We start from the raw sequence: 22,396 nt of genomic DNA on the forward strand, positions 1-22,396 counted from the left end.
CTCAGACTTGAAGGATTATTTGCTGCAGGTTTTAAGCATCGGTGCTTGGGTCCAATACGATCTAGGCGTGGGATTGGTGCACCGTGCCGGCCTTCATAGGAGCTCGCCAACAGGACTTGCCCCAACACCCTGTTAAGGGCTATACAGGGGATATTTGTCTTTGTACGTGAAGTGGTGCGGTAATCAGTGCACCACGCTTTGGCCACGCTTATTACCTGGGATCATTTCCTGAACACATATCAGTACTGGGGAGCTCTCCGACATGTTTCTGGGTTGTGTTGGACATGACGTCCGACGTTTTGCTCCGCCACGGAAAACCCTGCAGCGTGACCAACAAAAACCCTATTCTCTAGTATCATTGGTATGCAATATCTGAACGTATCCCGGACCTCGACTCAGCCTTAAATGAAAACTGGAGTGAGCCAAAAGCGAGGAGCGGTGCATGCCACTGCCGTCCAGCTCTTGCGCCGGACGGGCCTTTAATAGGTTTCACTCAGCACGCTTGCCCCGAAGCAAATCTCTTTGTGCAGCTCCGTGGGTTTCGTGGGTAAATCCTACAGCATCCGCTTTTCCGAGTGTGAGAAGACACTGCCCAAGTGGGTGATACAATTACCTGGGTAATCATTTGACAGATTTTTCTGCGAGAATCCTTGTGTTCTGGGTGAGAGAGCCACAGACGATGGGCCTCTGTGGCCGCGTAGCGCATCACTCGGTCGCCCCATGGTCCACCATAAATTTCTTCCACTTCTGTCTCCGGTCAAGTGCGTTGCGTGCATGGTATTGATTTGAGCTGAATGGGAATTGGGGTGTCTGGAAGTAGATGAGAGGCTCTCACTGCGCCGCTCCCTTGTCCGTTTTTGCTCCAGAGCCAGACGAACGAACACCATACAGCACAGGGGAAGCTGCACCGTGGGCAGCATTACCAGTGCTGCGTTTACTGTGATCGGATTAGCCAAAGCAAGTGCTAGTATTCCTGTATTCTCACGCTGCATTTAATGTAGTACGAGATTAGCTTAATGCGGCACGTTATAGTTGATTACTTTTATCATTCCTGGAAAATCATTGCGTGTTTTTAAATATTCCAAAGATAAAAGGGGGAAATGATCATGTTGGCAGATTGGGCTGAATGGGACCTAACAGCAGCCAATGCAAATTGGTAATGCTCTAAACCATGCAATAATGTTAACCTCGTGTGTGAAGAAACCAGGCACCTGTTTTTTTTATAACCCATATCAACAGTCACAGCAGAGGACATGTACACATGCAAGTAAGGTCAACATATCTGGGGATTCCATGAAAAAATATATATTTTAAATATGCTTGGGTCTTTTGGTAAAGTCACATAGATAGGTTCAAAGAAAATAACAAAAAATAACAAAAAACTACGACGTTTTGATCGCAACACAAGCGGTTGTCTTCATGAGAAGGGGGGTTATCTTCCAAGGCAAACTGTTTTTAAGGGTTTGAAATGGACGTAACCCAAATGTCAGCAGCCAATGATAATGTAAGTGGTTGGCAGCCAACCTAGCGGTGGTTGGTTTTCCACCAATCAAAGGGCTGCCAGTTGAAAAATTAGCATGTTAAAGAGAGATTAGCATGTTAATGAGAGATTAGCATGTTAATAGGAGAGCACAGAGCCGCAACCAAGGGGTCGGCGTGCGAAGTGACTGTGAAAACGCAAGTTTGAAATGGGAGTAAAGCACAACTAACATTGGAAGGTGGTAGGATGGGAACATCATAGCCAATTATGACTTAAACTGGTTGATAACGTCCTGCCAATGATTGCTCAATTTGTACCCATCTTCTCGGTTGAAATTGTGTCTGTGTCTATATATATGGATGGCTTTATGAACAAATCTTTGTTGATAGCTAGTGGGCTTGCAAAGTACCTTCGTCTTAGAGAAATCAATTGCGTGTGAGCCCATCGCATTAAAACAATGATCAGCCACGGCCGAGGTATTGGTCCTACTGTGTTTCAGATCTGCTTTATGTTCATGAACCCAGTCCGAGACATGTCGCTTAGTTTCCCCAATGTAACTGCTGCCGCAGACACAGCTTAGTTTGTAGACACCGAGGTATTGCATGTCAGGGATCACATTCTTCACAGATGGGATCAGATCACGAATTTTATGTACTGTGTTAAATCGAACCTGGATCTTGTGTTTGCTCATGATTTTGGAAATATTTTTAATGACCCCTGCTATGTATGGCAAGGTGATGGTTTTGATTGGGTCCTCAGATGGTTATTTCTCATTGGTTGGGGTGATAGCTTTACAGATTGTGTAGTCTGAATATCCATTCATCTTGAGACCTTGGTGTACGTGTTCCAGTTCAGTGGCTAGCTGATGACGGTCAGAAAAACATCAAGATCTATGGTGTAGAGTTTTTATGAGGGAATTCTTCTAGGATGGATGGTGGTGGGAGTCAGGTTTCAGGTAGGCATCCGTATGAATGGCTTTCCTGTAGACAGATTGTCCCATTGAGCCATCTGGTCTCTTTTCGATTAAAACATCCAAGAATGGTAACTTGCCATTTTTTTCCACCTCCATGGTGAATTTGATGGCTGGGTGTATGGAATTGATGTGGTTGAGGAATTGGTTCAGAGCTGGTCGGCCATGTGGCGAGATGACGAACGTGTCATCTACGTACCTCTTCCACAAGGACGGATGTGAGTGGATGCCATTGGGTTACCTTCAACTTGTTTGTAGAATGTTCCATTCCAGGTGAAGTAAGTGTTGGTGAGGCAGTGTCTCAGCAGGGCCAGAACATCAGCATTCAGTCCTTGTTGGACCAAATCTTCAATCATTGCAATGGTGTCAAGCACAGAAACTTTGGTAAACAAAGAGACCACATCGAAACTAATGAGCAAATCACCTGGAGATAGTAAGATGTCCTTAATTAACTATACCAAGCGAGCTGAGTTTAGTACAGCTGAGGTGGTCTTACCAGTGAATGGTTGTAAGGTCTCAGACAGAAATCTGGCCAGTTTGTAGGTGGGTGAGTCAATGGTGGAAACGATAGGACGAAGGGATGTCCCTTATTTATGGATTTTTGGTAAGCCATACAATCTGGGTGGTCTAGCAGCAGAGGGTTTTAAGGAAAACCGCTTGGTTGGTTCGATCAAAGATGTCGAATCAGTGATGATATTGTTGGTTTTCGTAATGAGGTGGTTGGTGGGATCTCTTTTAATTTTGGTATAGCCATCATCTTTAAGTAGGTCCTGAATTTTGTTATTGTATGTGGTTTTGTTGATGATGACTGTGGCATTGCCCTTGTCGGCTGAGAGGACGACGATGTCATCTCTCTTTTTTTAATTGAGAAATCTCAAAGCGCTCATCTTTACTGATGTTGCTAATAGGTGTCTTAGCCTTTTTTGAGGATTGCAGCGATTTCCGATCTTGCCACATCTGCAGTAATGTGTCCCAACCCCTTCAGGGCTACGTCGACCTGGGCAATGATATCATCAACTGGGAAGTGTTTAGGGATTGACTGCGAAATTCAACCCTTTGGCTAGAACCGATTTTAGGCTGTCTGAAATTGGACTGTTACTCTGATTGATAACAATCTTGTCAACGCCTAACTTTTTGATGTGTTGATCTGGCTTCTTCTTGGAAAGGAGGTTGAACTTGGAAATCAGGTTATCTTTGTATTTAGCTGACATTGAGGTGGCTGAAGAGGTTGTCATGTTATCTACATGTTCCCAATCAGATGAAGACACCTGTTATCTACATGTTCCCACATGCAATAACTAAATTCAGGACCTACTTAATGATGGTAGCTATACCAAAATTAAAATAGATCCTGACTTAATGCTTTCGTGACTGCAGGAATTAATATTATTGGGGTCTTTCGGTAAAGTCACGTAGATTAAAAAAAAAATATCACGACGTTTCGACGACGTTTCGATTGCAACTCAAGCGGTCGTCATCAACCGTCGTCATCAGGAAAAGTCACATACTTAGAAAAAATAATGAAAAATAATAAAAAAATATCATGACGTTTCGATCGCAACACAAGCGGTCGTAATCAGGAAAAGTTTTCACATCTTTCACAGATGGGATCAGATCATGACTTTTCCTGATGACGACCGCTTGTGTTACGATCGAAACATTGTGATATTTTCTATTATTTTCATAATTTTATTATTTTTGTGATCTGATCCCATCTGTGAAAGATGTGAAAACTTTTCCTGATTACGACCGCTTGTGTTGCGATCAAAACGTCATGATATTTTTTTTATTATTTTTCATTATTTTTTCTAACTATGTGATTTTACCGAAAGACCCAAAGAATTTAAAAGAGATCCCACCAACCACCTCATTACAAAAAACAACAATATCATCACTGATTCGACATCTTTGATCGAGCCAACCAAGCAGTTTTCCTTAAAACCCTCTGCTGCTAGACCACCCAGATTGTATGGCTTACCAAAAATCCATAAATAAGGGACATCCCTTCGTCCTATCGTTTCCACCATTGACTCACCCACCTACAAACTGGCCAGATTTCTGTCTGAGACCTTACAACCATTCACTGGTAAGACCACCTCAGCTGTACTCATCTCAGCTCACTTGGTATCGTTAATTAAGGACATCTCACTATCTCGAGGTGATTTGCTCATTAGTTTCGAGGTGGTCTCTTTGTTTACCAAAATTCCTGTGCTTGACACCATTGCAATGATTGAAGATGTGGTCCAACAAAGACTGAATGCTGATGTTCTGGCCCTGGTGAGACTGCCTCACCAACACTTATTTCACCTGGAATGGAACATTCTACAAACACGTTTAAGGTACCCCAATGGGTTCTCCATTATCTCCAGTTGTAGCCAATGTTTTCACTCTATGTGCATCCTTGTGGAAGAGGTACGTAGATGACACATTCGTCATCTGGCCACATGGCCAACCAGCTCTGAACCAATGCCTCAACCACATCAATTCCATACATCCAGCCATCAAATTCACCACGGAGGTGGAAAAGGATGGCTAGTTACCATGCTTGGATGTTTTAATCGAAAAGAGACCAGATGGCTCAATGGGACACTGTCTACAGGAAAATCATCCATACGGATGTCTACCTAAAACCTGACTCCCACCACCATCCATCCCACAAGAATTCCCTCATCAAAACTCTACACCATAGAGCTCGATGTATTTTCGACTGTCATCACCTAGCCCGTGAACTGGAACACGTACACCAAAGTCTCAAGATGAATGGATAGTCAGACTACACAATCTGTAAAGCTATCACCCCAACCGTTGGGAAAGAACCATCTGAGGACCCAATCAAAACCATCACCTTGCCATACATAGCATGGGTCACTAAAAAGATTTCCAAAAGCATGAGCAAACACAAGATCCAGGTTCGATTTAACACAGTACATAAAATTCGTGATCTGATCCCACCTGTGAAGGATGTGATCCCTGACATGCAATGCCTCGGCGTCTACAAACCAAGCTTTGTCTGCGGCAGTAGTTACATTGGGGAAACTCAGTGACACGTCTCGGACTGTGTTCGTGAACATAAGGCAGAACTTAAAAACAGTAGGACCAATACCTCGGCCGTGGCTGATCATTGTTTTAATGCGGTGGGCTCACACGAAATTGATTTCTCGAAGACGAAGGTACTTTGCAAGCCCACTGGCTATCAACAAAGATTCGTTCATGAAGCCATCCATATATATAGACACAGACACAATTTCCACCGAGAAGATGGGTAGAAACTGAGCAATCATTGGAAATGTGTTATCAACCAGTTTAAGTCATAATTGGCTATGATGTTCCCATCCTACCACCTTCTGATGTTAGTTGTGCTTTACTCCCATTTAAAACTTGCGCTTTCACAGGGTTCACACTAGCACAGCCACTTCGTGCGCCAACCCCTTGGTTGTGGCTCTGCGATCCCTCATTAACATGATTATCTCTCGTTAACATGCTAATATTTCAACTGGCAGACCTTTGATTGGTGGAAAACCAACCACCGTTGGGTTGGCTGCCCACCACTTACATTATCATTGGCTGTTGACATTTTCGCTACGCCCATTTCAACCCCCTTATAAACAGTTGGCCTTGGAAGCTAACCCTCTTTTCCTGAAGACGGCCGCTTGTGTTGCGATCAAAATGTCGTAGTCTTTTGTTCTTTTATTTGAAGCTATCTGCGTGACTTTACCGAAAGACCCAAGAATATGAATTCCTGCAATCACAAAAGCTTTAAGTCAACATATATTTTGAAGTTATCAATTAATCCGAATACAATTGGCTGTTGATTACCATGGGCAGATTGCACTGCTATACAGCCAAAATGCTTCCGGAAAAAATGTAGTCCAACTTTACTAATTCTGGGTCACTGAGAATAAGAATTATGCTTAACATTGTTGATTGGCTCGAGTTTGAAAGATCTACTTCTGGGTCAGTATATATGACCCTTGATTTGGGAATGGCGGAGGATAAGTAAATTATAAAAGGAAGGGATCTCATTTTAAACCAGAAATGACTAAAATACATCTTTCATTGGATCTATGAATAAATCTTGACTGGGTTTGGACAGTACTTGCTTTTTGAGCAAAACAATTGATTATGCAATCTGAACCTGGTATTTCATCATACATGATATGAATTGCATGACGTTATTCCTAGAAGTCATGGTTTATGCAATCATAACTAGGCTTACATCCCTCTGCTGAACAAATTTTCCTATATCAGCACTAGAAATCACACAGTGTCATGCTCTCTTATTTGTCAGTGTTTGATTTTGCAAAGGGACACATTTCTGTTTCGCCAAAGTGAGCAGATATGCCTCGTACTTGTGTGAACAAAGCAAATAAATTCTGCTATGTTTGTGGTGAAGTGATCTTTGCATCTCAAGCGCAGTATAGTGAGTCATTTTAGAGACACTATTCAGGAGGCAACAAAGTTTATTCTACACTTATGCAACACCGTTACACATGGGACTAATACACCTATCTCTCACTCGTGTTGCACACGGGACTACAATAGACCTATCTCTCTCGCATACAGGATAACTATAATCGGGTCAGAGCAGACAATGTGTTGTCTGACCCACGATGTCGAAGACGTAGACGTAGCACTTGAGTTCCACTTTACCTTTAGACAGCCCCGATATACGATCAGAGCTTCCCTTTTATCCCTCTTGGCGTGGCCTGGCTCCGCCCTTAACCACGCCCCCTTCGGGAACTCTCCAGACTTTTCTCAGCTACTCTTCCCGTGTCCCCTCGTTCACCTTTGGCCCACATTCCTCACCCCAGCCCATCACGTGTTTAACCCGGTGCCGAGGTGACTCGTCCTCACATACCCCCCTACCACCAGCCGCCCCCACCACACTCCCCCAGTGACCAACTCTGAGGCAATTACCTGCGGCACTGGCGGAGGCTGCTATCCCCTACTCAGTCGGAAGGACTCATCTGGCTCTCTTGTGCTCGCACCCAGTACCATGCCCCTAGTGACCCATGGTATGGTACTGCACGGTGTGTTAGCCTCAGCGCCCATTTCTACGGCACTTGGCGCTACGCGCTGGAGTGATCCATTTAACATCACTACAGCAGTATAACAACTATGGTTAAGAAAGCCTATCACCTTTATTTTGGCTGCAAAATTGGAGATCAGGACAAGATCTGGGCCCCACATATGCTGCAACACTTGTGCAACACATCTTCGCCCGTGGTTAAATAGGAAAAGTAAATATATGCCTTTTGCAGTGCCAATGATTTGGAGAGAGCCAACAGATCATATCAGCAATTGTTACTTCTGCATGGCGCCTCCAGTTGTGAAAGGTGGGTCAAATAAGAAAAAGTGGACCCTGCTTTATCCAAACATTCAAATCAGCTATATGCCCAGTACCCCACCGAGAAGGACTGCCGGTTCCTGATGCATCAGAATCATTCTCACTTGAGTCAGACGAGGGAGAGGATGAAACTTCTGGTCCTGAACCATCAAGGTCACATGACCCAGATTTTCTCCCATGCTCCTCCTCTGAACCACACCTCATAACACAAGGTGACCTGAAAGACCTTGTCAGGGATTTGGAACTAGCCAAGAGTAAGGCAGAGCTGTTGGGCTCCAGACTGCAGCAGTGGAATCTCCTGGCAGGTGATGTTAGGGTTTCCATGTTCCGTGACCATCAAAAGGATCTTGTCCCATTATTCTTCATGGAAGGTGATCTTGTAGCCTGCAACAACATCGATGGTGTGATGGCAGCCCTCAACATCGTTCATGATCCAAATGAGTGGAGACTGTTAATTGATTCATCGAAGATGAGTCTTAAAGCTGTTTTGCTGAATAATAGCAATGTTTTGCCATCAATTCCAGTTGGTCATGCAGGCCATATGAAGGAAACCTATGACAACATAAAACAACTTTTGAGGTGCATAAGCTATGACGAACATCAGTGTCAGCTTTGTGGCGATTTGAAGGTTGTTGCTCTCTTGCTTGATCTGCAGACTAGATACACAAAGTACTGCTGTTTTCTCTGCGTAATGGGATAGTCGTGCGAGAGATTCCCACTACATCAAGATAGATTGGCCACTCCGACAGTCATTGGAGCCTGGGAGGAAAAGTGTTCAGGATCCACCACTTCTTGAATCAAGGAAGATTTTGTTACCACCCTTACACATCAAACTGGGTCTGATGAAGAACTTTGTCAAAGCCATGGACAAAACACAAGCAGCTTTCAAGTACCTCAAGAAAATATCCAAGGTTAAGTGAAGCTGAGATAAAGGAAGGTGTCCTCAGATTCGTGAACTTCTTCAAGATTATGCATTTGACAGTGCACTGTGTGGCAAGGAAAAGACGGCATGGAAAGCCTTCAAGTTAGTGCCAACACATTTTCTCGAAAACAACAAGGCTGACAACTACAGGGAGTTGGTGGAAAACCTCCTCAAGCATACAAAAGCCTTGGTTGCACATGTCAATAAAGATAAATTTTTTGCACTCTCATCTATATTTTTATACCACCGAACTGCAGAGTCGTGAGTGACAAGCATGACGAGCGATTTCACCAGGACATTGCAACAATGAAGAAACGATATCAGGGCAAATGGAGCCCATCAATGCTTGCAGACTATTTCTGGACAGTGACAGGAGATGCTCCATTTAATGAATACAAGAGACAAGCCAAGAAGCGCCGAGTAGACACTATGTACTTATATATACGTAATAGTTTTTGCCTTTTGTTTCATTATACATTTTATGTTTATAACCCTTTTGCTGATTTTTAAAGTGTCACATGAACAGGACAGGTGGCATTATCATGTAAAGCAACCATTAACACATGAATAATTTATGAGTAAAACTCTACTATGTACACAATATACATAGACATAAAATGTAAAAACTTAAATATCTTGGGAACAGTAGCTAATCAGTTGTTTTAAATGTCCTATTTGAATTCAGCACATTAAAACCATAATAAACAGCACATTTCTTCTCTGAAGCAGACGACGTCTAAACAATTGTAGACCAGGATTATCTGAGGAAATCCTGGGAGTCAGCATGCTTGGCGCAGTTCCAAACTAAACGTCGCAGATCTAATGGCTGCTAAACCTGAGAATTGTTCTGCAACTCACCGTTGTGTGAGCCGAAACAACAATAATAATAACTGGTGCGTTAAATCCTTGCGTACGTGGCCATTTAATTTCATTGGCTCTGTCCGGTGGTGGAGGGGTCTTCACGGCCCAAATTTGGCCATAGTATTCCATGGCCTAACCCAAAATTTTACGACGTGGCTTAGGCTAGTCCGTGGTTTTAGTCAAGTCTGAGTCTGTGGATTTAATTTCCTTCATCTTAATCGACTAAAGTAGTAAAATAAATTATCCGAAATAAAATGTTGATGTATGTAAGGGCTGTGGAATCCACCATCGCCCCCAATAATAACAATGTCAGCCAATCAGTACACTTAGTCAATCTTTTTTAGATGTACACAGTCAGTTTAGGTTCAACATGCGTACATTTAGGGTATAATCATCAAGCAGTATACCATTTATTTGGCGAAGCTGCATTTGGCAGCAGTTCACAAACACAATTAACAAAAAACAATGATGTCCTATTAAAAAAACAGCTATTTCCAGAAAACCTCACCGGTTCTACATTATTTTTCTTTGAAGGCAGTGTTGTTGAAAAGCATGGTGAGTATTATTATTTTTAAGTAATACATATGCATAAATGGGTTTAAATCCGTCATGTACATGATCAGATGGACTTCGGAGGAGGAAATGTACTCTTTACTCTTGAAGAGAGTCTCCGGAGGACATGGAATGTAACGAGTATCGTTTAGCAGTCTGTAAATAGGTGGCCTGGAAACCAGTGTGGAAACATGTGAATTAAGTGTGTGGTGATTCCTCCTTCACGCTTGGGTGAAGAACCAGACAGAGGCATTGTAGGAAAGGTTGTAGGACTTACTTTATAACATTTATAACATGCCCCAGAATTCGTAATAATGTCTGCGTGATCACAGCATGAGCTGCATGGTGAGAATTTTAGCTTCTGGCCTTTCTGCCTTGGCCAGGATGATACGGACGGGGTGGGAGAGTAATTTAGAAGTTAGTAGCCTCAAGGTTTAATACCGAGTGCGACGAAACCAATGTGTGCTCCGTTGTCAGCCATGGTGAAAAGGAATTATTATTTTCAAAGTGGATATGATACAAGGCGTGAGCGCTTCAATGGCCATTTGCCTCAACATCTTCAATGCATCACATTGGAATTAGCCACCAAGTTGCATCCAAAGGGATGTACAAAGTGATGTGCACGAGAGAAGCATGAAATATATTTTGATTTGACCGACTTGTTCAGTGTGTGAGCATTTTACTTCTGCGATGTAGTTTTTTACTTAATCAACTTGACGCTGTTGCGGATTTCTGGAGGCCCTGATTAAATGAATCAAGAGATGAATTTGCCATGCTACTGGACTCTGAAATTGAGAGATTATTTTCTTTAAATTCCAACCGAGCTGACAGCTACAGGCTGAGTGCTGCTTGGAAACACCGCATTAAGTGATCACACCACAATCTCAACAGAAGAGTGTATTCACATTTATTGAAACTAGCACTTGTGTTACTAACCATTTAGTATAACTAATTAACTATGCCTCACCTGTATCAACACGTAAGTACAGTTGATAATGGATTATCCGGTGTGCGATTATCCGTCTGCTTTCAATGTTATCCGGCGGTTCCGGGGCCCATCCGGCAAAACTGCTCCAAAGACTGGAACCAGTCCTGTGATCAGCACCATGCATGACAAAAAACGAGTAACTACGCTTGATTTCATTGTTCATTATTATATACAGTACATTATACATTACATGCAATATAAACAATGAAAATGCTGCACGTATATACATCACCCCAAGGATTGTCTTTGAGTTGTGCGCCTTTTGGCGTCATCTGGTCCAACACCATGTGAGACTAGGCTCTAAGGAAAGCTGTCTCGGGTGTGGACCAATCAATTTCAAGGACAGTGCATACATTATCAGAGTTATGTTTTTTGTTTGCATTCCGACCGCAGGTATTGTGGTCAATGCAAACATGACTCCTTGTTAAAAAAGGTGTCAGTTTTGTTGCCAGATAAAAGAGTAAAAAATCAATAATCAATCGAAACGTGAGAATTTAATTGTTTTACTTTTATTATATTTTATTACTTCCCTTCTACGTGACTTTACCGAAAGAACCAAGAATATGAATCCCTGCAGTCACGAAAGCTTTAAATCGAGATTTCGTGATTATCTGCTGTTTTTTTTTAATTTGGCGCCCCCACTCCCAAAAATCCTCCAGATAATTATCGATTATAATCGATTATCTAATGTATATATTAACATATTTCAACTAATATTATATAGCATACATTTACATTTATTAAAATACATTATACTTCATCTATTGCTTCCTGTGACTTCCTGCTCCCTTGTGGGCGCACATTGATGTCATAATACCATCTATATAAGGGCAACACTGGAGCGTATTTTCAGATATCCGGCAACTACCTGATGATGCTGCCTGTGTCTACTGGTGAAACGTCGTACTCATTCGTTAGAGGTAATAAACGAGCACGTTTGTTCAAGCTATAATTTTATTCATTGGCTCTCAGGTGAAAGAGAGTCTACGACAAACTTTTTACTTTCGAGATCTGAAAATCATTAATTAAAAATCGATAGATTCGGTTGTGAGAGCCACCATGTCCGATGATGATTATTTTGTTCCCTTTGTGCTTCTGTTCCTATTTCCATATATGACCACTTGCATTCAATACAAAACCCAACGACGTGAGAGAACATGTTTTATGAACGGTTGCCTATGATGCCACTCGGTATATAACCTTCACAATTTGGCTTACAGTTGAGAGTAAAAAAAATATATAAAGAGTTTGAATTATTGTCTTCACATGGCAAATGCACACAATGTTCACCTGACAGATGTGGGCCTAATTTTGCTTATTTTTGGTTTGAGTGTTGTACTTGAACTAGGCTTAAATGTCCCCTCAGGGTGCACATTAACACCTAAGTGCTGTCTGTTAAGGAGAGACAGGGCTTTCACGTGTTAAGGTTATAGAAGTCAGCGCAAGCCCGTGGGCTTTATGCACAGCCTAATCTTCCCCGATGAGAAGAATAAGCGTGTGTTTGAAACAGTTGGCTTTTGGTGGTGATGTTACACATAGTTTTTAGTGCGATAGATAATAGGAGGAAGGGATAAATAAAAATGTGGGAAACTGGGAAAAGAGACGAAAGATCTTGATGGCACTCATGCCACAAGAATCACAGCCACAACAACGGTGATGAGACGGTACGTGCTACTCGATCAGCTGTCGCTTTCCGAAACCTGTGTCTTAATTTATTAGTCATCGGCGTACCATCTCTCGGATCATTAAAATAACATTAGTTCCGTTTGTAGAAAGGCAACGGTGATGATGCTTACATATACTGTCTCCTGCCTTGGCAATGTGGGATTTCTACCACCGTCGTGGGGGCTGCTGACAGTACAAACAAGCCACAACCCCCTACTTTTTGAACGATTTTTGTTGTTGCAAAGTTAAACCAAAAGAGATAACGTAAGCAGATAGATAAGCCATTGCATTGTAATTTAAGCCACGTAGCTTGTACCATTACAGGCTTTTTGGAAGGGTTTTTTCAATATATAACATTCTTGCTTGAGGCTACTTGCCCAGAGGACAAGTTTGTTTCTCGAACAATTGATTTTTTCCAATAATTTCTTTTATAATTGTTTTAATGAGGTGAATGCAAACACAATTATATTCACCGCTGGGGCGAAGTGTCCTCTGCTATTCTACACTTCACTGAAGTGCCGTGCTGGGAAAGATTATAGGTCAAGGTCATGTTGACCTTGTCACTGCCTCAAGGTATTTTTCCTGGCTAAAGGAAGACCTTTGCAATGAGCTATTGCTCATCAAACCCGGCCCTGTGGTTTAGGAGGCACTCGAGTTAGACATTCAAATCAATAATTCATCTGTATTTGATATAGTGTCTTGTGTTCGATCAGGCAAATCTCAAGGCGCTCGAACCATGTGCAGTAACGGTACAAGGAATGGCGCCTGCCATAATTGCATAAGCCAGCGACTTGCAGATGATACCTTTTCGTATATTTTCACGTTCAACTGTGACTGACAAAGTCGCCTTGTTTGGCAAGTGATTTCAATCAGTAAGGGGATTTTTAATGGTCGTTTTTTTCAGTAGATGAAATACATTGGTAATTCCCCACGAGGATACGGGAATTGAATGGTTGACTACACGTTTTTTGGACAGTGTGGAGCTCACTGATAAATTGAGAATCCTCTAAGGCAGCTAGTTGCCGTAGTGGATACTTACACATTCCCACCATAGGAATGTGGAATTTACATCTTTGGCTCGGGGCTGCTAACAGCACTGACGCTTGCTTGTTGGAACCTGGATACTCGTTCGCTACAGGGCCTAGGCCCTCCGAAGGTAAATGCCGAATACACGTTCTAGAGTGCAAGTAGGTTGTGGCCAAACGCTATCTCTCCGTGCAGTGGAGTAAAGTACGTATAAGAAGACATTCACATCGCTTGCAGCTCTGCCTGTTTACAATGACCTTGGAACGATTTTCCCCTACGATGTAGTTTCTCTCAAAAGTGTACCTTTGGAATATGCCCCATTACGCGTATGTTCGAGTGCTTGCAGCAACCCTACACAGCCCGTGGCGTTTTTCGCTGCAATTTGACTTCAGAGCAGCACTTACCGTGGTCCTTTTATTTTTCATCAATAGTATCACAGCTTGGTAGAGACAGAAGCACCTACTGGGGCAGAATCTTACCTCTGTATCACATTACCTTCATTGCTTACGGAGTACTTCACACTAGATGTTCACTTGTAATGTCCCATTTGTAAGGTAGGTTTATTTATACTTTCGCTGAAACTCCCGGTGCACGCGATGTAAAACTCGAGGGTGTGCGTTCTCCAGAGTTCTACGCACAATCGTAAAAACTTTAATCCCTTCAACATATTTTTTTTTCCAAAGCCCGGTTTCTTGCGAGAGTGAGGCAAACGGTGTATGATGGTTTGGGAGAAAAAATAAAATTCAAACTTTGTTGCTGCGCACAACCGCGACGGCCCCTCTCTCGCTCTCTTCCGCGATAATGTGGGGTCCCTGCCTGCATTGTGCTTGCCAGCAGCGGGGCACCAATCAAAAGTACGTGTGTGTTTAATTGAAACTTATTTCTCGTCAATGAATTTTGATTGCTTTTTCTTTTTTCCCCCCCGTGCAATTTGACCTTCGCAGCACTCGATGGGACTTCAGTTGTGCACAAGACCATCGAGATTGCCCTGCACAAAGACGGAAACAGTTTTGGATTCGTGGTCCGAGGCAAGTGTTGTGTACGGAATTATTATTCGTGTTGTTGTGGATTGCAAACTCCATCGTCCACATTCTGTGATTGTGATGAAACGAGTCTATGGTCACCAGGCCATACACACGCATGCTCTCTGACCGTCCCTCAGACAGCATTAACAAGAGTAGGAGGCTGCATACCATACGCGCATGAGTTCAAATCCTGACCAGGATTTACTCAGCCTGACATCATCATTATCATTGTCAGCCTCCCCACATCATCCCTCTTCGGACGGTGACATCAGCACCACAGGCTGCGGTTGCACCACGTTGGTGGAAAGTGGTTTCCATAATCGAAAGACTGATTTCTGCCGTAGTTAATATGGAATTTCCACTGTCGTTTCTGAACCACCAACAGGGATGAGCTACTGCCCACTAATTCTCTCCTTACAAACTGCTTTAACCCTATAGATTAGTGACGTTAGTTTGTCATGTTTTACCACTGCTCGATTTTATTGTTGAAAACAAAGATGTAATTCAAAGAGTCGGGCGATAAATTGCGCCAGGTGCAAGCTTCGGCATTTATATTGAGCGGCTGTTCTAGATCGCCAGAATGGTGAGATGTTAACGACGTCGCCTGGTATGCAGGAGGTCGTGAGTTCGATCCTGACCCTAATGCCTGCTGTATATTTGGAGTTTTCATGTTTCTCTCCCCATTGTCGCGTGGAATTTTCACTGGGTCCACATTTAGAAACGTGCGTTTAGAGTATTTGGCTGTTATAACACGTGATAAGCCGCTTTGTTGAACTATATGTGTGGTCAGGTCGCTTCTGAAAAAGAGCAACATAGCTCAATGGTCCTTACCTGATAAACGAAAAAAATATCTTATAGTTGGGTAAATAATTCTGTATTGGCCCGCAGTTGTGGATATCGCTGAACGTCGGTTCAATCCATGCGAGTGGTGCAGTGGCAGTTCGCTGTCGACTCACTTTTGCAAGACTTGAGAGAGTCACAATTCTAGCCAGTAATTAACTGAGCCCGTCACTTCTCCGAGGTCAACACAATTCAAGTAAATATTTTTTCACTGGACAATTTTGCTATCCGATGCGGGCTCAGTGGTCATCAGGAGAGAGATATGCACAACTCCCGCACTCATATACGCACCAAAAAACGTTCTACTTTTACGTCTAATAGAAGCTGACAATGAAAAAAAAAGAAAAAAAAAACTCCGGTGCACCTGTTCGAAGTGAAGCACTCTGACAAGCCGGCACTTTTGTTTCTCTAAGGCGGCGTTCAGTCCGACAAAAAGAAGTCGCGGCCGATCGTGGTGAGCCACGTCAGGCAAGGGGGCCCAGCTGACAGGTACGCCTCTGGCCATCACCCCTAATCTGTCTCGCCTGAACATTTTCCAACAGCGCCCGATGAGCGAGTAATGCTTAAGTGCCAGCTGCGAGCGTCGCGAGATGTCAGCGCAGACAGCTGTAGCGGGGGCCAGATGAAAATGTTTAATATGGCCCGCGCTTTCTCTCGGTGTATAAATTATGTATTGGCCTTTATCCAGAGAGCCATGTTCTCCAGGCCAGAGTGGAAACAGGCGGCCGCGTTGGCTCGTGTGTCAAGGTATGAAAGCAGGCAAGCTCCGAGACCCTTGAACCCGAGTCACACGGCGTGACACTTGGTGACCAGCGATGTACGGCTGTTATTTGGCTCGTGGAAGTTGGTGGATCGAACCGTGATCACAATGCGAGACAGTCGCTGTGGGGTTAGGTGCCTCTAGGATGCAGTATGGCAATTAGGCTGCTAACCTATCTGTGGATTTTCTCCGACAACTTTTCTTTTCTCTGACCAGTTTCCTCCCACGTTCATAAACATGCCAGGCGGTGGTGGCTCTGGGTGCCGCGGTGGCGAGATGTTAACTACCTTGCTTGGTTTACAAGAGGTCGTGAGTTCGAACCTGACCCTAACGCCTGTATATTTGGAGTTTGCATGTTTCTCTCCCCGTTGTCGCGTGGAATTTTCTCCGGGTACTCCGGTTTTTCCCCCCAGAATAAACGTCACGCGCTTAGAGTATTTGGCTGCTATAAATTCCCACACGATGACAATCCACTTAGCTGAGCTATCATTTGCGATAGCCAGGTCGCTTCTGAAAAAGAGCTACAGAGCTCAGTGGGCCTTACCTGGTAAAATAAAAAATAGTTCAGTTTTAGTTTTATATGCGGAGGCTGGTTGGACTTTGGATCGCAGCATAGGGGAGGCAAATTGGAACGATAGTTTAAATGCTGTGCTGTATATAGTTCTCCCGTGTTCTTGGGTTGTACCGAGTGTTTGGCATGATTGTCCGACGTTTCACTAAAATATTCTGGAAGGAGCTTCTTCAGGAACTGAATTGACCTTTTCAGGAGTTAATTTCATCTTTTCGTTACCAGCACGTGGAGCAGAAACGTTGGACATCGTGCCGACTAAAACGCGGTGACACGTGGAAGCACATTAGAATTGGGGAATCGAATGTTGTGCTTGTTAGTAGAAATACATTGACAATTGCACTTGTACAAGATGCACGAAGTTCTCTGCATCACAAAAATAAATAAACCATTGACCAAGGGGAGAAAAAAAAAACTCAGAAGGTCTGGAGCTAATCGAGGGAACCCAGAAGCAAGAGAAAACAAAAGTGCGGGCCGTTGAGGCGGGGATCAAACGGCGCCGCCGCCGCCGAATCGCGACCGCCGCTGGGGCAGGGCGCTCCCGGCACGGCCGGGGAGCAGCGCAGCAGAGCGCACGGCGCAGTGCGGCGTGCAGCAGGAGGAGCCGCGTCCGGGGGGACGCACAGGGGGCGCAACCCTCCGGTCGAACGATGGGTGGGGAACTTGTGTAGGATAGAGAGCGGGGGCAGCTTAGCAAGCCTGTCACTGGAGTGGCACCACGGAGGTTTGCAACTGAAGCCAGGTGGCGGGAAACTACAAGCTGGGTGTGAGCAACTGCCAAGAGGTGTTTCGGTAAAGAGAAAGCGGTGGTGCGTTGGTCGCAGCATCATTGACAGTGCTCCTGATGCCATCTTGACCGTGACAGCTGTCACAAACTCTCAGTCCGCCCTTTGCCCTTGTCCCACCCCCCCCCCCCCAGGGATGGAACCCTCAAGGCAGGCGACCGCCTGCTCGCCGTGGAGGGGATCCCCGTGCAGGGACTCTCGCTCTGCGAGGCATCTGTCGTCCTCAAGCAGAGTGGCCAGGATGCCCGCGTGCTCGTTGAGTATGACGTCTCCGTCATGGGTGAGCGGAGGGGTGGACCGTTGCGCACGCGAGCGTACAGAGCAACGCGCTGACGCCTTTGGTGTGAAGGAAGAGCGGTGGCGTTCTTGGTGAGGGGGCCATTATTCCGCCCTGTAAATTTTTGATAGGAAATATTTCGGGCAGCTCTTCTCTCTCTGGTCTCGTTTTTTTTAATGAAATGGCTGTTTTGAGCACACACTTACGTGCATACACACACATGTAGGTGTGTGTATGCACGTGTCTACTTCTGTGTGTGTATGTGTGGTGGCAGTGTCGGAGCGGTGACCGAGTTCGATTCCCGCTCACAACCAACACCAGTGACAATTATCTGAGCCGGTCTTGGACCTCCTTTAGGTCAACTCAGCCTCAAATGAGTACCCGGTGTGAAGAAAACGCTAGGTGCTCAATAACATCACTTGCTTCAACAGTCCATGTGACTCAACAGGGATATTTGATGTTGTGTGTGTGTATGGACAGTGGTAATGCAGTATGGCGGTTGTTGTTGTATCTGTGTCAAGGTGCACATGGCCTGGCATAAGCGTCGTGGTGACGTCACCGCCACTTAGTGGCGAATGGCGGTTGTTGTTAATGCAGTGCTTTGCTTACTGCACTACATATGTATGTATGTTTAACTTCTTTCGCACCGTACGTAGACTAGATTATATCCAGTAGCGGATTTAGACATATTCGTGTGGTATCTGAGCCTGTTCTGCGTGTGTCCTCGGTCAACTTAGGGCTAAATGTATTGCCTGATGCAATCGTTGAACGTGAGCACTGAGGAGGCGGAGGCAGCCGAGCGTGGTTGTAGGCCACACCACGACCTCGTGTACTGTGCCAGCCTCAACTGATGTTCACCAACAGCACTGTCCCCTACGGTCTAATGTCACTTTGCATTTGAGAAGCAGTAACATAGCGTGTCTTGAAACATTGCACTCCGATCGCGGCAGCCGGGATTAAATACCTAACCGCACGCAATACCATTTGCAATTGGTTTTTGCAACTGGCATGGCTCTTAGATCGATTCAGACTCAAATGCGCATCATTATTCGTACTTGAAAGCAACAACCGAATGTGGTGCTGGCCGACTCATCTCTCTAGTTCTCGTTTGTGAATGTGGATGCCTAGAATTCGCACCCCGCCTTGCCCAATAAATATAATCAAGAAACAAAACATCTCTCACTTCCAGCAAACGTATGGGGTCACACGTTTTCCCCGAGCCATGGACCTCATTAACAATAATTACACGAACCGTTACTTCGCTGCCAAGTTTGTCCTCGTTCGAGTTTGCACAAGGAGGATAAACGAGCGGGTCGATAAATGACCCGAGCGATGATTCCTGTTCCGCTCTCTGTGCTCTCCGCTTACCGTGGAGCACGCTTAACAATGATAACCAAACAGCAGTCGAACAATCCGGCACGCACAGCGAAAACGGAAATGATTCTTCTCCTCGTCCCTCGCTTTCTCCACTTCTGCTCGGTCCGTCGCTGCGTCACCTGAGGCGCACTCATTGCACACAAAGTTCTTACCACTAATGAAGCACAATACCTTGCTGGTCTCGCAAACTCCGGTCATCTTCGCAAGCGGCTTTTGGCTGACCATCGAACAAAGACGGTCACCGCATCGCGCGCTTTCAGATGCGCTTCTGCGGCCGTCTGGAACACTCTTCCTTCCGATATTAGGAAGCCACTGGAGCTATGCACTTTTAAATCATCCGGAGTGAAAGTTAATTTCTTGATGAATGTTTTTTTATTTTTAGTTTCTTGTCCTTCCCCCTCACCTCCGATTAGCATGGTTGACTACGAACGGTGAGAAAGAAGTTCAACACGCACACATACATACTGAGACGGCTTCTGTCCCGTCCAGCGGTTTCATGTTTGGCATCCAGTCAGATCGTGGTCAACCTCTTCCCCTAGCACCTTGCAGTGTTTTCTCCATCGTCGTAGTTGTCGTCATCACCATTATCATCCTTTCCAGCCGGCCACCACACTTTACCTGTAAACGCTGAAAACAGGGGAAAAAAACTTTTATGCAAGACTTAGGAAATACAGTGGACAGTTTTTAAAAACAATTCGCATAAGCAAAAAAGACAAACAACCAAAAAACGGGCGCAATGTATTTGTTGGCAACAGCGGTCGAAGTTATAGCGATTGTGCTGCCGAGTGCCCGCTGCCAATGCCGTGCCATCGTGCGTTGGCACGGCATTGGTCTTGAGACCAGCCAAATCACTGCGAAGCCCAAACCTACTGCCACGCTACCCGGTGAATAGACATGATGAAAAATAATAGGTTTTACCCTGCCTGCCAATAAAACAGGTGTGTTAAGATGTTCAAGCGCCAAATAGATACCTTTTGCAAGGCATTAAAGGTCCCATAGATTGTATCATGACAGACACCGTTCAAATTATTATTATTTTCATGTTGGCCTTTTGAGAAATGTCAGAACAAAAGAAACACAGCATTTACTTCAAGAGGGGTGATGCTTTGCCATACAATTGCATTCATGTTGCATTTACTCGAACGATGCCTACAAACAAAGACAAAGATCCCATGTATAGCCTTAGCAGACTGTTGAGGCAAGTGCTTTTCGTGAGCACCGATGAAGGCCGGCACAGCATACGAGGGGGTGGGTGGCCAGCACCACGCTCATATACATATACACTCAATCAAACATGCACACACGTACAACCACACCGTTGGTTAATAATATGGAGACTCCTTTGATCAAGAGCCTTGCCAAGGTTGTCTCAGTTAATACACTGCTGGGTTTTAATGTAATATAAATTAAGATTTGCAGTTAGGGTGAAAAAGCTATCGCGAGCGTTTTTATATTTACTAGCTGTAAACCTGCTAATGCGAGAAGTGTTGTAAGCTTAGAGTTCTACGGTAGTGTAGCAATAGTTTTGTGGGTGCGTGTAGTGGTTAGTGCATTGTTCTACGAATCAGGCAAAGCAGAGTTCAATTCCCGCTCGCAGCTAATAACAGTGGCGAGTATTTGAACCGGTCCTGTGCCTCCTCTAGGTCGACTCAGCATTAAATGTGTACCTGGTGCGGTATGTAATCATCAGCACTGGGGAGACAAAGGTGGTCAAGCACGGTGCTGATGCGGAAGAAGTTCAGCATACGGTACATCTCATCACATTCGCCTCTTGGAGATTGCTGTGGAGAGAAGCGTCCGGACTCCAGGGACCTTAAATTGTGAGGGCAATGCAGGCGGGGCGGGGGGGGGGCAGTGTGAGAGCAGCTCACCGAGCTGAGCAGGTGGTCGACCATTCAGACCAATATCAGTCAGTTACAGATTTTTTTTTTCACTCTCAATTCCACCAGGAGCTGGTGCAAAGACGCAAAAAATACAGTTGGTGTGATACGCTCAAATCTCTTTGATCTCTTCAAAACCCCGGGCAGCCGAGTTCTGCGCATATTGCAGTTTTCTTGGGTGGTGGTGGTGGTGGTTATTGCACGTGGCCTGAAATCTTGGAGACAAGGGTTGGTGGATCGCACATATGTCATGAAATTCCCTACCCCTGGGTGTCAAGGTATGCACGTATTATGTTGAACTTCTTTCACGCTGTACGTAGCCAACCACGCTGATCGGAGGTTCGGGCGAAGGACTGTAAACGAAACACAAAAAGTAGTACTAGAGACATGCTTTTTCCAGTGGCTTCCTGATATCGGAAGGAAGAGCGTTCCTGATGGCCGCAGAAGCACATCTGAAAGCGCATGATGCAGTGACCGTCTTTGTTCGATGGTTAATCAAAAGCCGCCAGCTGAAAACAGTGCAGCAAGTGGACTAAGTGCCTTCCATTTCCATCTGTATGGGGATGGAGTGTTGCACCATCGATCACGTGGGTTTTGCGGTTTCCTCCCACGTGTATAATAAACGCTCATTAATTGGTTGAAAACATCTTAAAATGCAAACTCCGCGTAGCGGTACCCGTCTGAATAATAAAGCAAATTATAATTTTTAAGTACATTCTTTTGATACGTACGCCAGCAAGCAAAGCATTACCGTGTCACATTAGGCGGGAGGCGATGTTGCTACGTGGCTTTACCCACTTAGTTTATTTGCGATTACTTTTCCAATTTGGCAAAACTTGGACCGTGACAGCGGCACAAGTGGCCTACTAGTTTTAAAATACCATCACGCGATCTTTGACGTCCACTGTGAAGCAGATAGTGTGCAATTTGTTTGTTTCATACACCCACAGTATTATCCAGGGCAGCAGCTGGGATCGAACCATGAACAAGCGGCAAACAGCATTCCCGCTTGGTTGTCAGTTTAATACGTAGTTGTAGTTGGCTTTCATGACCAATATTATCCATAATAAAGG

The 22,396-nt window shown here is 44.6% G+C and overlaps 1 protein-coding gene across 3 annotated transcripts in view; it reads left to right on the forward strand.

Moving 5' to 3' along the window:
• The window catches only part of LOC116942303 (glutamate receptor-interacting protein 1-like), a 374,480-nt gene that overhangs the window by 205,654 nt on the left and 146,430 nt on the right, over positions 1-22,396 (forward strand). For all 3 annotated transcript variants that reach the window (XM_032954032.2, XM_032954031.2, XM_032954033.2), the window contains 3 exons: positions 14,756-14,839; positions 16,090-16,165; positions 17,924-18,069. In XM_032954032.2, the coding sequence (XP_032809923.2) occupies positions 14,756-14,839; positions 16,090-16,165; positions 17,924-18,069 (306 nt within the window). The remainder of the gene's footprint in view (positions 1-14,755; positions 14,840-16,089; positions 16,166-17,923; positions 18,070-22,396) is intronic.

Source organism: Petromyzon marinus, chromosome 14 (genome assembly GCF_048934315.1).
Source record: "Petromyzon marinus isolate PM22_M1 ecotype Great Lakes invasive population chromosome 14, UKy_Petmar_22M1.pri1.0, whole genome shotgun sequence".
Lineage (NCBI taxonomy): Eukaryota > Metazoa > Chordata > Hyperoartia > Petromyzontiformes > Petromyzontidae > Petromyzon > Petromyzon marinus.